Source organism: Gekko japonicus, unplaced genomic scaffold, assembly GCF_001447785.1.
Source record: "Gekko japonicus isolate JY-2015 unplaced genomic scaffold, Gekko_japonicus_V1.1 scaffold49, whole genome shotgun sequence".
NCBI classification, from domain to species: Eukaryota; Metazoa; Chordata; class Lepidosauria; order Squamata; family Gekkonidae; genus Gekko; species Gekko japonicus.
This window is the reverse complement of record NW_015173674.1, coordinates 1420170-1435824: the sequence shown is the minus strand read 5'-3', so window position 1 is coordinate 1435824 and position 15655 is coordinate 1420170. Positions and strand designations below refer to the sequence as shown.

General features: G+C 49.6%; 1 protein-coding gene across 1 annotated transcript in view; it reads left to right on the top strand.

Annotated features, from left to right (window-relative positions):
• UNC5B (unc-5 netrin receptor B) overlaps window positions 1-15265 on the top strand; it is a 245701-nt gene extending 230436 nt beyond the window's left edge. The window contains exons 14-17 of the mRNA XM_015422893.1: window positions 4019-4168; window positions 10940-11104; window positions 13414-13586; window positions 14668-15265. Coding sequence (XP_015278379.1) covers window positions 4019-4168; window positions 10940-11104; window positions 13414-13586; window positions 14668-14833 — 654 coding nt within the window. The 3' untranslated portion in view covers window positions 14834-15265. The remainder of the gene's footprint in view (window positions 1-4018; window positions 4169-10939; window positions 11105-13413; window positions 13587-14667) is intronic.
• The last annotated feature ends 390 nt before the right edge of the window (window positions 15266-15655 follow it).

Genomic DNA, 15655 nt, shown 5'->3' with positions numbered 1-15655 from the left:
TGTCATTATGCTGCAAGAGACTAAAAGTGAGTTCACACATGCATCTAGACCTCAGTTGATTGCTGTACACTTGATGAACTGTCTTCTCTGACAAGCACAAAGTTTGAGGTGATTGTGGTGGTGTGGAAATTCTTGCCCATGGTACTTTAGCTGTGCTCTGTCTGTCACCTATCAATTATATGTTTATCCAGCACAGCATACAGGGATGTCCCTCCATGTAATCCTCACAGCAGTCCTGTGAGTTTAGGCCGAGAGACTGTGATTGGCCTGAGGTCACCCAGTGAATGGGGATTTGAACTCAGGACACTGCCAGCTCTCATGGGTGGCCCATTGACGCACAGCAAATACGCATCACTAATGTGGCTGAAGTTCTGGAATCTGCATCTCTATGTATCTAAGAACAGACTGTCAGCTAATAGAAGCATTTGCCTCCCTCCTGTTTCTGTCAAGACAATGTCAGTGTACTCCCTATTCCTCAGAGCAGGTAGCAACCAGTTTCCACACACAGAGCATTCACTTTCATTCACTATTTCTTGTCTAGCTGCCACATCTAGTACAGCACCAGCTACTTCTGCCCAAAGTGGTCATGCTGTGACGACCCAAGGAGCATGTGATGGGACCTGGGAATCGAGCAAAACAACCTGATGCAATGCCTTGAAAAATGACCCAGAGTTTGGTTTCAGTAATAAGCGCGTTTAACCCATTCCTTGGGGACCAGCCTTGTCATTCTGGGTGGAGTAAAAATGACCCAGAGTTTGGTTTCAGTAATGACCAGCCTTGTCATTCTGGGTGGAGATCCCAGGAGGGAAAGGAAGGGTCTCACAAAGACTATATTCTGTACCCTGTTTTAAAAGTACAACACAAGGGCTTTTTCCCCCCCTGGTTGGACAAATGCATTCTCTTCCTTCCTTGCTAATTCCCTCTAATGAATATGCTGACACAATTCTCCTTTCTTACACATATTTTCTTAGCTTAAAGTACACGCACACCCAAAAAAGAGCAGTAGCTCCACTCTTGCAGCTTCCGTACGCTGGTTGGTGGCCCAGTTTTGTGCTGCAACCCACAAGCAGAAAACTGGCATATTAGAAAAATTTGTTTATTTAAAATATTTATATCCCACCTCTTAACAAAACAATCTTGAGGCCTCTTGTATAAAAATTAAAGCCATGAAGAGATCCACATATAAAACTAAAATAGTTTTATAAAGCCCTAGGTTGGCCACCGTAGATATCAGACTGGCAGCTTGGAGGATGCCAGGGACTTTGGGGCTTGAAACACAAACATCCTGGCCTCAGGCTGGGATGCAGCCTCATGATCTCTCAGAGGCTACATTCCCCCAGAGACCTTGCCATGGCCAGCAGAATATGGAGGTGTGCCGTAGCAGCTCCAGTGACTGGCCAGCAATATACACCTTCTGGGCTGGCCACACTTGGTATATGTTAGCCGAATTGCTTTATTTACAGCAATTGGCAATTTATAAATGGGTTCTTGCCAGTTTATACCAAGGTCCTGTTCCCACCAAGGGTTACCAGTAAAGGATTCGAGGCTGTTGTGGTTAAAATAGATGTCTTTTACTTGAAAATATATTTCATACAAACAATACTGATGCATTCACACATTCAATCAAGTTTCTAAGATTTACAGTAAGAAATAAGCACTTTTGCATTAGCAGGTAGGGGTGATGGTGGGCGATACTTATCTGTCTTGCAGCTTGGTTGTTCCAATGAAGAATAGAGGGGAAGAAACAGAAAACTAAGGAATTCACACACAACCAGAGCCAGCCGGAACGTGTGGGCAGTAGAGGCAAGGGTTGGGGATAGCAAGGGGGTCTTAAGAGGGGTAAAAGCAGACAGGGGTTGTTGCAGGGGAGATGCTAGTTGATCAAGTAGGAGGGACCAGGTGACTGGTTCTCTCCATTTCTAGTGGGTTCAAGAGATGGGCGGTAACCGTGCCAACCTCTTGGCCCACCTACCTGTTAGTCTGTCCCAAAAACAATCCTATTGGTTGCATAGAGGGAGGGTGGTTACCTAAGAGGGGTGGCCAATATTGAAACCTAAAACCTTACTCAAAGCATGGCATCTGGACAGGTGTGAAAACCTTGGCATCAGGAAACTTCATTGTGTTGCTGATGAAGCTGGCCATTCTATTGATAACCAAATGTCCATTTGGCAGGAAATACAAAGCAGGAACAAAGCAGTTGATTAGTGGTACATGACCACAAACAGTTCCACAATGTGGGCTGTCTCTTCTCAGAGCTGTTGTTTCTCATTGCTCACAATAATGGAGGTGTGTGCTTCTTTCACCAGGCTGGTAACTGTGTAGCTGAAACCTTATTCACGTGTAAGGCATGTGCAGGCACCTTCTATGTGTAGCATCACAACAGGTGACTTAAAGTCTACAGTTCTTTGAGCCTATGTGTGTGTGCACAGTCCATGTATGTAGCAATAAATAATTCATAAAGGAAATATCCAGTTCATTCTCTAACATATAAATACAAGAAGCCTGGCCTTTTGCCCTTGACTGGTCAATAGAACAGTAAGGAGTGCTTGCTGAGCTTGAGAATCCAGCTGAAATCCCCAGCTCCAGTATCTGCAGTGCAAAACTGGGGGTTGCCAGACACTCACTCCAGATCTGGATTGGATTTATGTGTGACCACTCATACCTCCAGGTAGGGTTGCCAATTATACCTGAAATAACTTATAATAGTCTTAACTGAAGATGTATTTTGAAACAAAGTTCTTAATATCCGGAACCTTCAGGAAGCACCTGGAGATCTCCCGCTATTACAACTGATCTCCAGGTGATCAAGATGGCAGCTTTAGAGGGTAGACTCTATGGCATTATATCCTGCTGAGTTGCCTCCCCTCCCTAAACCCCACCCTCCCCAGGCTCCACACACACACCCCCAAGTCTCCACGTATTTCTCAACGCAGAGCTGGCAACCCTACCTCCAGGCCAGCCCAGACAGTCAGTCAGAGGAGGAAGGCTTCTCCGTTAGTTCCCCCACACAGCCTCATCTCATAATCCAAGTTGTTAAAGATCTGCTAGAAATTGCCTCATTGCTCTTGATCCACAAATAACATTGTTGAGCTACTTTGAAAGCCTATCAATAATATTAGCATCAGTTGTACACATGACTAATGAAAGTGACCCATCATTCTTAATGAAGTAGAAATCTCCATCTGCTCTTATTCTGAAAGAGTGATTAGTTCCAGTGCTCAGTGACAAGCTGATGTTTTCAGATCTTACTGCCTTGAGTATTTTTAACCTTGGGCCTGCATTAGCTTCTTTTTTGTAAGCTGAAATGTCCACAAGAAGACTGCAGAAGTTATCTTTTGAGGCATATGATTTAGCAAGTATCAGGAAGGAAACTTTGATTCCTCTTTATTATGTTGTAATGCTTATTTGAAGAAGGGAGGGGATTAATTTTCCAGGACATCACTGTACAAACTGTACAAACTGCAATACGTTGCTAAGTTGGATAATTGCTGTCCGCACATTGCTTCAGAGGCTGCATAAGAATTCTCCCTGGCTTTCTTTGAATGCTGTAATTCCACAGCAGAGTTAGGAGAAAAGCCTGGGCTGTGGAGAAGAATGTATAACTGGGTAGAGAGTGATTAAAATGCAGAATTCACTGCCAGAGGATGTAGTGATGGCCATAGAAGTAAACAGCTTTAAAAGGGGATTAGATAAATTCATGGAGGATAAATTCACCAATGGCTACTAGCCATGGTGACTGAGGGGAACCTCCACATCAGAGGCACTAAGCCTCTGAATCCCAGAGCCAGGAGGCAACATCAGGATGCATCACTGGTCTGATCCAGCAGGGCTCTTCTTATGTTCTTAGTCCCAGGGCTGGGGGGGGGGGTGTTACTCCTAGTGTTTTTAATCTGGTCAGATGGTTTGAATTATGGCATCTGTGATCTTTTAAGTCAAGATCAGCATCTCCTCCCCTATATTTCTGGCCATATCCATGATACGTTGTTCTCACAGTTCTCCTTTTTTACTTGTCCCACAGGAAGTGCTTGAATTAGAAAGGACTCTTGGTGGTTATCTTTTAGAAGAACCCAAGCCCCTACTTTTCAAAGACAGTTACCACAACCTGCGCCTCTCCATCCATGATATCCCCCATTCACTTTGGAAGAGCAAACTCCTTGCCAAGTATCAGGTGAGTGGCAGAGTTAGCATCAACTGTGGAGTGGCCCCAGTGGATCGACAACAAAATGGCAGCTGTTCAGCCTTATTGTCCCTCAAAATGCTGCCTCTACCCCCAAAACAGAAAAATTCAGTGTTCTGTGCCCTTTGCACAAGGAAAAATCCCTGTTTTTAGCTGTTAGGAATTCATCTTTGGGGAAATGGTAACACAAGGAAGAATGACATCCTTGAATTTCCAGGGAAATGTATTTCAAGAATCATAGCTCTCTCTATATAGGTGCTGTGGCACCTCCCACTGGTTGACACCAACTTACCCCCAGTCGCCGTCCTGAGACTCTACTGCTAGGGTCTGCGTATTCTTTTGCAGCTTGCTGCGGCAGTCCTCTTCCTCCCAAGGCGAGGTACAGGTCCAAAGGGGGCAGGAGGGAAGGAGAAGAAATCGCCTCAGACGTACAGGACTTGTATGAAGGAAGAGGGTTACGTCACCCTCTTCTGTCCCGCCTGGGTTCTGGCGTCCCGTAGGATCAGTGATCAGGAGCCTCTCTCTCCTCCTGAGCCTCCCTTTGCCAGCCCAGTCTCCTCCCCGTCTCTCTCCATCTTCCGCTCTTTATTCCCTTTTGGCCCTTCCTCCTCCCCCCATTCCAACCACGCCCCCAACTAAAGCTCCAGACGCCATGCTCGGGCGGGTCTGTGCCAGGTGTCTCGCCTCTGCCTGATTCTGCACTCCGGCCAGTCTCCGTGGCTCTCCCCAGTACCGACACCACGTCCCGCCTTGCTGCCACTCCCGGGCTCATCATCTCCCATTCTCTCCCTCTCACTGCTGTGTCCCGCCGTCTGGCTGGCCTGCAGGACCCGGTAGGTTGTTGCCCCGGGGACCTGTCTCCATTCCTCCTCTGCTCCCACCGGTGGGCCTCTCTCCTTCTCAGGTGAGTCGGGGGGGCATCGTTCGTGTCTCTGCTCCTCCGGGGACGGTGGCCAGTGCTTGTTTGGGAAGGGCTGGAGTCAGTTCCAGGAGGTCCCGGGTGTGACCGGGACACACACACCCCTTGCGCCTCCATCGGGGAGGGGTTCGTGCAACCTGGACAAGTAATCGACGACGGTGTAGTGTTTGCACGCCTGATACTGTATCAAGAACTGAAATGGAAGTAGGGAGAGATACCAGTGTAAAACGCAAGGGTTATGATCTTTCATCCGTTCTAACCACAGGAGAGGGGCGTGGTCGACCACCAGCGAAAAGGGGTTGTTGGACAAGTAATATTGGAGCGAGCCCATGGCCCATTTGACGGCCAGCACTTCCTTTTCTACCGTAGAATAGTTGCGCTCGGCAGGTTGCCGCTTCTGGCTGAGGAAGAGTATGGGGCGGTCTTCGCTGTCGAAGCTTTGGGCAAGGACGGCCCCCAACCCAGTGTCGGATGCGTCTGTCTGGAGAATGAATGGTCGATCGAAGTCCGGATTCCGTAACACCAATTTGTGCAAGAGGCTATGACAAAGAGCTTTGAAGGCCGCCTGTTGGGGCGCCGCCCAGTGCAGGGTGTTTGGTTGCGACTTCCTCAGGCAGTCGGTTAAGGGGCTGGCCAGGGTGGCGAAGTGGGGAATAAATTTGCTGTAATAGCCCACGACCTCCAAAAACCTCCATTTCTTGTTGCGAGGTTGAGGGTGCTGGGCCACTGTCACCACTTTCTGGGTTGAGGGTGCTGGGCCACTGACACGCGCCCCCGACCTACCATAAACCCGAGATACCGCCGCTCCCGAAAGCCCAAATTGCTTTTGGATGGGTTTGCATGTAACCCCGCAGCCTTTAGGGCCTGGAATACTGCCTGGAGATGCTGAAGGTGGGTCGGCCAGTCCGAGCTACAGACGATTATGTTGTCGATATAAGCCCTTGCGAAAGCTTCGCATTAGGCCAGAGCCCGGTCAACCAGTCGCTGAAAGGTTGCGGCGGCCCCTTGCAGCCCAAACGGCATTCGTGTGAATTGAAAGAGGCCCTGGGGAGTGGCAAAAGCCATTTTTTCCCTATCCTTGGGGGCCACCGGTACCTGCCAATACCCTTTTGTGAGGTCAATGGCCGATAGATATTGGGCTTGGCCTAACTTATTGATCAGTATGTCGGCCCGCGGCATCGGGTAGGCTTCAAATTGGGAGATCTTATTGACTTCCCAGTAGTCCACGCAAAAGCATACCATGCCATTTGGCTTGGGCACCAGTACCACGGGACTGCGCCGTGCACTTTGCGAGGGCTCTATGATTCCCATGTGCAGCATGTCCTGTACTTCTTTCCCTTCTTCTGGGGCATCGGCCGCCACCGTGCTCGAGCCACCTTTCCTGGAATAGTCAGTATGTAATGGGTGGCCAGTGGCATACAGCCTGGGGTTTTGGTAAAGAGCCCGGGTACCTGCCTCAGAAGTTGCCCCAGTTGGTCCTTCTGCACTGGGCTAAGCCCCAGATCGAACATGGGGGCTTCCTCCTTGTGCTCCCGGGGGCTCCATGGCAGCCCGCTCTTGTGGAGGTCCGAGGGGTTACCCTCGAGGTTGCCAGCCTCCTGTCGTGGCCTTTCTTTCCAGTCCTTCAACTCGTTGACATGCAAGTGTTTCCTTTGTTTGGTATGAGGCCCACACTGTACTTCGTATGACAACGGTCCTAAGACCTTGGTGATGTTGAAGGGTCCTCACCATGGATCACCTTGCCCTTTTGCAATGGCCCGACTGGTTACTAACACTTGGTCTCCCTCCTGGAATGTGCGCGTCTGAGCCCCCTGGTCATACTGCTCCTTCTGGCCCCTCTGGGCATCATACAGGTTGGCTAGGGCTTCGGTATGGACCACCTCTAAACGTTCCTTCAAATGGCGTACATATTCACAGATGTCCTCCTCCTCAGTCGCCGGCTCTTTCCGGGCCCACTGCTCCTCCACAAGCCCCAGGATACCGCAGGGAATCTGGCTGTAGAGGAGCTCAAACGGTGCAAAACCTGTGGATGCCTGTGGAGTCTCTCGGATCACAAACAGCAGGGGGTCCACCAATAAATCCCATGCTGTGGGCTGGTCCCAGAAGACTTTCCTCAACATCCCTTTTAGAGTCTGATTCATCCTCTCTATCAACCCATCCGTCTGGGGATGGTGGACGGAGGTAAACAGCTGTTTGACATGTAACACCTCACAAACTTGGCGCATCAATTTGGCCGTAAAAGGAGAACCCCTATCTGTCAAAGTCTCGTGGGGGAGACCCGTGTGCACAAACAGGTGCATCAAAGCTCATGCCACCCCCGCGCTTTTAAGGCTGGGCAAGGGGATCACCTCGGGATATCGTGTGGCGTAGTCCATTATGAGCAGGATGTACTTAGCTCCACGTGGGGATTGGTTAAGGGCCCCACAAAATCCATGGCTATCCTGTCGAAGGGCAGGCCATCCACTGTGATGGGAGTCAATGGGGCCTTTGGGGGATATCGAGGGGACAGTCGCTGACGTACGTCACACGATCGACAAAACTGTTGTACATCTTTGGTTATGGTAGGCCAGAATAGGTGGGCCAGAAGCCAAGTCATAGTGGCCTTGAATCCCTGGTGCCCCACCCACCTGTGGTCATGAGCACTAGCCATGGCTTCCTCACGGTAGCCTGTTGGCACGAGTAGCTGGTCTATGTGGCCCGTCCTCCCCTTCACCTGGCGGTACCATATCCCATGGGACTTCATGACCTGGGGAAGGCGTTGTTCCTGCCTGGGGTCCACTACTGAACCCTCGCTTACTGCCACATGGTCCCAGAGTGCCGCCAGTCCTTCATCCTGTTCCTGGGCCACAGCGAACTTCGGGTCTCCCTCCCAGTGAACCCGTGTTCCTATTTCAGCTGCCACCGAGGGCCCTTCTCCGGGGTCATCCGTCTCCGCCTCCATCAATATTTTGGTCGCAATCACCATGTCATCGGTCGCCTTGTCCTGTTCCTCTCTCCGTCTTGCATCACGAAGGTGTTGTGCAATAGCGTCCACGATGCCTGGCGCATCACGTCCTAGGAGGACCTGGCATGGTAATCATCTCATGCGTGCCAGGTGAACCTCCTGAGTCCGTCCCAAGTATGTCAAAGGTACAGTGACCATGGGGCATCTTTCTGAATGTCCGTGGAAACAGACTATGGTTGCCCAGCGAAGTACCAGCAATGCAGCAGGTAATAGAGTGGACAAGATCATAGAGATGAAACTCCCACTATCTAAGAGGGCTTCATGTCACTTCCCAGCCAGGTCTACACTGATGGTCCAGGCAGGGGGTCGGGCGCGGCTGCTTCCTGCAGGGCGTACTCGTGCCCCAGGTCGCATTCCATCAACGGGCACTCGCGTCGGAGGTGGCCCCATTGGCCACACGTGAAGCACGGCCCCACATCCAAGGATGAGGGAAGAGATGAAAGTCGAGCATCTGCTCTCTCTGTGCCGGGGCCACCTATCCCTCTCCCGATCACCGGGGAACCTTTGACCCCACCCCGAGAGCCCATCGGCCCGGGGCCTGCTTGGGGCAAGCTAGGCCGGGCCCTCCCTTCTTAGTATCCCCTGGCTGGAGTTGTGTTCTGCCCTTGGCCGCCTGGGACAAGGGGACGGTTGCTTCATCCCATTTCTGTCTTGGGAAGGTCCCGGCCTTCTGCTGCAATGTAGTTTTCCCAGAGCTCTTGTACTTCTGACAGCCGAGAGGGCCTCCAACACGCCACCCAATGCCATGTCCGCGGTGGCATGACCTGGAGGAGTTGTTCTATCACCACCTGTTCCACTGTACGCTGACCATCCTCTTTGGTAGGTTGGAGCCACCTGGTGGCGGCATCTCGTAGGGCATGATGGCGGTCCGGGGATGGTCTGACGGGGATAGACTGAGGCCCCTGAACTTCTGCCTATAGGATTCTGGGGTAATCTCATATCTATTGAGGATGGCCACCTTCAATTTTTTGTAGTCAGAAGCGTCGGTCTTTTCCAAAGCTTTCATGGCGGACTGGGCTTCCCCCGTGAGGTAAGGGCTTAGGAGATAGGCCCACTGGTCCGGGGGCCACCTGGCAGCCTCTGCCGCCCTCTCCGAAGCTTCAAGAAAGGCTTCCACATCATCCTCTGGACCCATTTTAGTCAGTGGGGGCCAGGGGTGCCACAGGACTTCGGGAGCATCCCTGCCTTCTCCAGGTGCCTGTCTCCCTGCTGCTAGGGCCTGGTGCAGATCTCGTAGCATGGCTGCCTGCGCCTGTTGCTGTTTCTGCACCACATCGTGTAGCAACTGGGCTTGGTTCTCTGCCATCCACTGCCCGAATTGACTGAGGTCCATGGTTACTCCCGACGGAGTCGCCACCACCTGTGCCCACTCGTCCAGGGTGGCCTTGGGTTGCTGCGGGGGTACCGGAAAGAAAGAGGGGGGTCTGATCCACGACCGTTGGCTGGGCCACCCTCTGGGCATGGGTATGTGGGGCATCGGGGGTCGGGTTACTGGCGTAGTGCCCGCATCCTCCGCCACATTGTGGCGCCTCCCGCTGGTTGACACCGACTTACCCCCGGTTGCCGTCCTGAGACTCTACCGCTAGGGTCTGCGTATTCCTTTGCAGCTTGGTGCAGCAGTCTTCTTCCTCCCAAGGCAAGGTACAGGGCCAAAGGGGGCAGGAGGGAAGGAGAAGAAATTGCCTCAGACGTACGTGACTTGTACGAAGGAAGAGGGTTACGTCACCCTCTTCCGTCCCGCCTGGGTTCTGGCATCCCGTAGGATCAGTGATCAGGAGCCTCTCTCTCCTCCTGAGCCTCCCTTCGCCAGTTCAGTCTCCTCCCCGTCTCTCTCCATCTTCCGCTCTTTATTCCCTTTTGGCCCTTCCTCCTCCCCCCATCCCAACCACGCCCCCAGCTAAAGCTCCAGACACCGTGCTCGGGCAGGTCTGTGCCAGGTGTCTCGCCTCTGCCTGATTCTGCACTCCAGCCAGTCTCCATGGCTCTCCCCAGTACCGACGCCACGTCCCGCCTTGCTGCCACTCCCGGGCTCATCGTCTCCCGTTCTCTCCCTCTCGCTGCTGTGTCCCGCTGTCCGGCTGGCCCGCAGGACCCAGTAGGTTGTTGCCCCGGGGACCCATCTCCGTTCCTCCTCTGCTCCCACCGGCGGGCGTCTCTCCTTCCCGGGCAAGGGGGGGGGGGCGTCGTTTGCATCCCTGCTCCTCCGGGGACAGTGGCCAGTGCTTGTTCGGGGAGGGCTGGAGTCAGTTCCGGGAGGTCTCAGGCATAACGGGGACAGGTGCCTTGCTCTTTCCTATATTTGTGTTGCCTGGTTTATGTCAGCAGGCTTGGAGTCCACAGGCTTTTCCCATCCCTGCTAGTACCCCTGTGTAGGTGTCATTTTGATATCAAAATCATCAGGTGAATAAAGGGCACTGGTATCTTGCTTAGATTTATCAGGGGGTGGTTTTTCAGAATGGGATCTTCTCATGGTGCTTTCTATGGAAGAATTTGGACTGCACCCTGTTACATGAAAACATACCCTTGCATTTAACTAAGCAGCGGTAACTTGAGTGAGAGTAAAACCTTGGATCATGCCCTTACGGCTTGTGGTAACCCATCTGCCATATCGTGGAGACATGATAAGCCTGCTTTTGCTGGCAGTACAAAAATGGTTTTCCAGCTAGTTGGCAGGCCATAATATATGGTGAGTGAACTGTGCTTGACTGCATGGGTTAGAAGCTGTGCAAACCTTTTTTTATATTATTGGTACACATTCCAGAAAGAGCCACCTGTATGTTTCCAGAGCCCTATAACCAGTGGACTAGTTGGACTCATCAGATTTTCAAATTTACCACAGGAAATCCCTTTCTATCACATCTGGAGTGGCAGCCAACGAGCACTACACTGCACCTTCACCCTCGAGAGATACAGCCCAGCTTCCACAGAACTTACCTGCAAGATCTGTGTCCGGCAAGTGGAAGGGGAAGGGCAGATATTTCAGCTACACATTAAACTTGGAGAGGTGAGCAAAGGGAAGTAACCTGGGGGAACGTATGTGGCTGGTTGGTGTGAAGTAGAGAGAGCAGAGTATTTAACAGCTGTCTTTTTTGGCAACTCTCAGAGGCATTTGCCTGAACTGGCGGGCAACTTCTTGGTTGTCATATCAGTGGGGTGACTCTGGGGGTTAAGCTGAGTCGAGGCTCACACCTCCAAATCTTGTGAAGGGACCAGCAAATTCATTTTCACTGATCACCTGCTGATCCTGGGACATTTTGCTGACACTGCTGCCCTGTTCTACAGGGATCTGTCCCACGGAAGCAGCTGTATCATACAGGTCGCTCTCCAACGGGATGAATAAGGCACAGGTCTCTCTTTTTTAAACAGCGGTGTGTGAGCAGGCTGCTGGTGCTGTTAGAAAAAGTATTTTAAAATAGTATATCCAGTTTTAGGTGGAGCTCATAACCTATTTTGGGAGTTGCCATTCCATCCTAGAAGGTGCTGCCCCATTATCATCCATTTCACTGAGACATTTGTTCCTTGCAGTCTAGCTTTGGAGCATGTGAAGAGTGCCTTTCCTTCACTCAGCCCCCTCCCCAAGTCACTCCTCATGTATACCAGATTAACGTCACTGGCCTTAGCAAGTATTAATGCTGCTATTTGTATTAAACATGCCTTGCATGCTTTTTAAAAAATTATACAGTCCAGTGAAATATTGATTTCGGGGTAGCAGCAACAGAGTAGAGTCATCGGCATGATTTAAAAAAATTATTATAATTTTTGGAAGTGAATCCACTTATAACCATGGAGCTAGAAGCAAATGGGTTGGATCCAGTCTTTGGTGACTCATAATCAGGCTGAGCTTATTCCACACGTGAGGATCTGGGCTGAGGACTGTGCCAAGCTTCCGTTCTCATGCTTGTCGAGATATATTTGCAGCTACGTGGGCTGTGTCTGCTCCCAGGTATGGAGACCCAGAGGAGCATTGGGCCAAAAGTGCCACTGGCTTCTTATTTATTTCTACACTTATTTGTTTACTTTATTTCTACCCCACTTTTCTCCCAGTGGGGACCCCGATGGCTCACTCCACCATTTTAGCTTCACAGCAACTCTGTGAGGTAGGTTGGGCTGAGAGAGTGTGACTGACCCAAAGCCACCTGGCAAGCTTCCAGGGCAGCATGGAGATTCAAACCCGGGGTTCCCAGATCCTAGTCCAGCACTCTATAACCACTACACCATGCTGGATTTTCCCATGGCTATAATAGTCCCATATGCTTATCCTATCTTGATTGTATTCTCCCATCACAGTACCTGCAAGAACTTTTACTATTTTGCAAGAACAACGTTTGCAGAATCCATAGGAAGCAATGGCACCATTTTGTCTGTTTTCCTGGTGTAGGCTGAATATAGAATTTGGTGTTTCCGTTCCACTGTGTTCTTCTGTGCAAAATCCCTCCAAAAACCACAGCACACAATAGCATTCCGCCTTGTACATTGACTAATCTTGCAGCCTAGGGTGCCGTCTCTGACTCTGGAAGTCCTGCTCTTGTTCTGCTGTGCCTGCTGATATTGGAAGGCTGTTTCTCCCCGGCTTCACTGAAGCAAACTGTTATTATTTTTAAGGCATTATATTTACCCTTCTCTCTGCTTTTGTTTCTAGTTTTAACCATCCAAGGGTACCACATCAGCAAACACATTTTAGTGACAGCTATCAGGTTCTTTATGTCTCTTTCCTGGAGTGTCTCTGGTATCTGAGGTTGTGTTTATTACTGACTGGTTTGCAAAGGAATTAAGCAATTTCTGCCCACGTTTTGGGACAGAAAAAAAGCAGATACTAGGTTTTGCAGTGAAGCATGTGGAATTAGAGAGGTGAGGTTAAGGCAGTTTTCACACATGAAGCTTAACGTGGAATCAGCCATCAGCCTCTCCTTACAGTATTTATCTCTTTATTGTTCAAGAAGAATGCAAGGCAGGAGTGAGGCCTTTGTAATATGAATGAGCATTCCATGTATTATTTATATTTGCATTACAAACCCAATGAAGCAAGGGGCGCTTGAGTCCCAGGTGTGAAAACAGCCAAAAGAAGGTTCACAGGGAAGGAAGCTATAAATCACTTTTGAATGGGGCCAGGTCATATAGCCTTATTTCTCATGCGGCATATGCAGTGCCCCTGGGATAGCTGGGTTGAGCTAAATGGCTATCCATAGATAAGGTATTAGGCAGCACTTTATTACATGAATAGACAAATGATCAATGGGTACACTGACTTATCAATTCAATCAGCCCCCAAATCTGATTCTGTCAATGAACTCACAAATCCCTCTGTTTTTCCAGAATTCCAGTTCCTTTGATGCCTTGAGTTCCCACCATGGCCTGACAACTCAGCTGGGACCATACGCCTTCAAGATCCCTCTGTCCATACGACAGAAAATCTGTAACAGCCTTGATGCCCCCAATTCCAGAGGAAATGACTGGCGACTCCTTGCTCAGAAACTTTCCATGGATCGGTGGGTTTTATTTCAGGGCTCCATTCTCAGTCAATCATAGAGGGGAAGCATATTAGCTGAGAAAGCCGATTGGGTGTACTCATTTATTTATTTGGGTATCTACAGTCTGCCTGTTGATGAAAATCCCTGTGGTGGCTTAGATATAAAATAAAACAGAAGTAATGCAAATCCTGAACAAAATGTATGTACACAAGTGTCATCAAGTCACGACTGACTTACGTCAACCCCAGCAAGGGGCTTTCAAGGCAAGTTAGAAGCAGAGGTATTTTGCCATTGTGGTCCACTGCAGAGTGTTCCTCAGTGGTCTCCCATCCAAGTACCAACCCGGCTTTGCTTCCTTGATCTGTCAAGATCAGGCTATATTACACCACCTTTCCTTGTCCTGAAAGAAATGCAAGCCATAAAACATCCAATGGAAGCTACAAAAACCAGGAATCCATAGTGTGCAAAAACATTCTCCATAGCCAGTGCCTGGCAGAGAAGAGATACTGAAACGGTTCTGCTACAACTGTGTAAAACGGTGCCAAGATGAGTGGGGGCTAACTCAGGAAAGTATTTCACAGTGGCACTTATATTGATTCAGAACAAAGTTTGAGTCCAGCGGCACCTTTAAGACCAACAAAGTTTAATTCTGGGTGTGAGCCTTTGTGTGCACGTACACTTCTTCAGGTACATGTTCAGATACACTTCTTCAGATATACCTTTAAGACCAACAAAGTTTAATTCTGGGTAGAAGCTTTCCTGTGCATGCACACATCTTCAGAACTTTGTTGCTTCATACCAGCACGGCTACCCAGCTGAATTTGTATTGATTCAACCAGTATTATTTATCCCCGTATTATAGATGTAGGGGAAGGGCTTGGCAATGACCACCTAGTTATGTTCATGGCAGGGATAAGTTCCAAGCTGGGGCTTTCAAGCTTGTGACTCAGTCTCTTGGCCACAATGCATTATTGTACCTTCTCCTGATTTCATGTGAGTCCTTCCCAACAATCCCAGTCCAGATATAACAGAAATTCAGGGGGAAGAGCTATCTTGAAGAAGACACCAATGATTTCTCTCATTGTGTTTTTCTGCGCAGGTATCTGAATTTCTTTGCCACCAAAGCCAGCCCCACAGGCGTGATCCTTGACTTATGGGAAGCCCAGCACCAAGACGATGGGGACCTTAATACTCTGGCCTGTGCCTTGGAAGAGATGGGCAAGAGCGAGATGCTGCTTGTCATGGCGACAGAGGGGGATTGCTGATGCAGGTCAAGAAGACTTCCGGCCATGGCCGCATGGAGGGCGGAGCAAGAGAGGGAGGGAAACAACCCATTTTGAACAGAGGGAGAAGATGATGGTGCTTATCGTTGAGAGGATCAACATGGGTTTTCTTCTCCTTCTATCGCTCCTCCTTCCCCAAATCACAGTCAGCCTTAGAGATCCACATTGAACAGTTTACAGTCTAAGTGTTAAAAAAAACAACTCCTTCCTCCTCCTCACAGCCTTTGGAGTGAGGCACAAAAGCAATGTATCATTGCTCACCATGACCGCAGCCCATGATGGAAGTAGTGGCCTCCCACCAGCTTCTGCCACATCGTGTGGCTATGAGGGCTTTTGGAATCTGAGCTGGGATTTTGTTTTCTCTTGTTTTGATTCTTCAGGGAGGGGTGGGGATTTTCTTGCCCTTCTCCCTTCCCGCTCCTGCCTTGTTCTCCTATTTCTTCTTTACTGGCATTTATGCTTTGAAGAGTCGAGTACAATCTAGAAAAGACTTGCTTACTCCTGTCAAAAAGCTTCAACTGGCTTAAGACAGAAAAAAAGGGAAAGGAAAAAAAAAAGGAAAACAGTTTCTTAGGAAACGCAAGTAATTTATTATCCAGATCTTTGGATGTGTCCTTTTTTAAAAAAACAAATAAAAGTTAGGGATCTTTAATGTCTGTGAGAGAAAGAGTATCAGGGCACTCAGAGAGAGAGAGAGAGAGAGATGTGAGTGTGTGTGTTGGTATGTTTCTCTCTGTGTGTGAGAGAGAATCCATTTAGTAAAAAATTAAGCCAAACCAACCTGTGCAGTTTATTGAGGTAGGA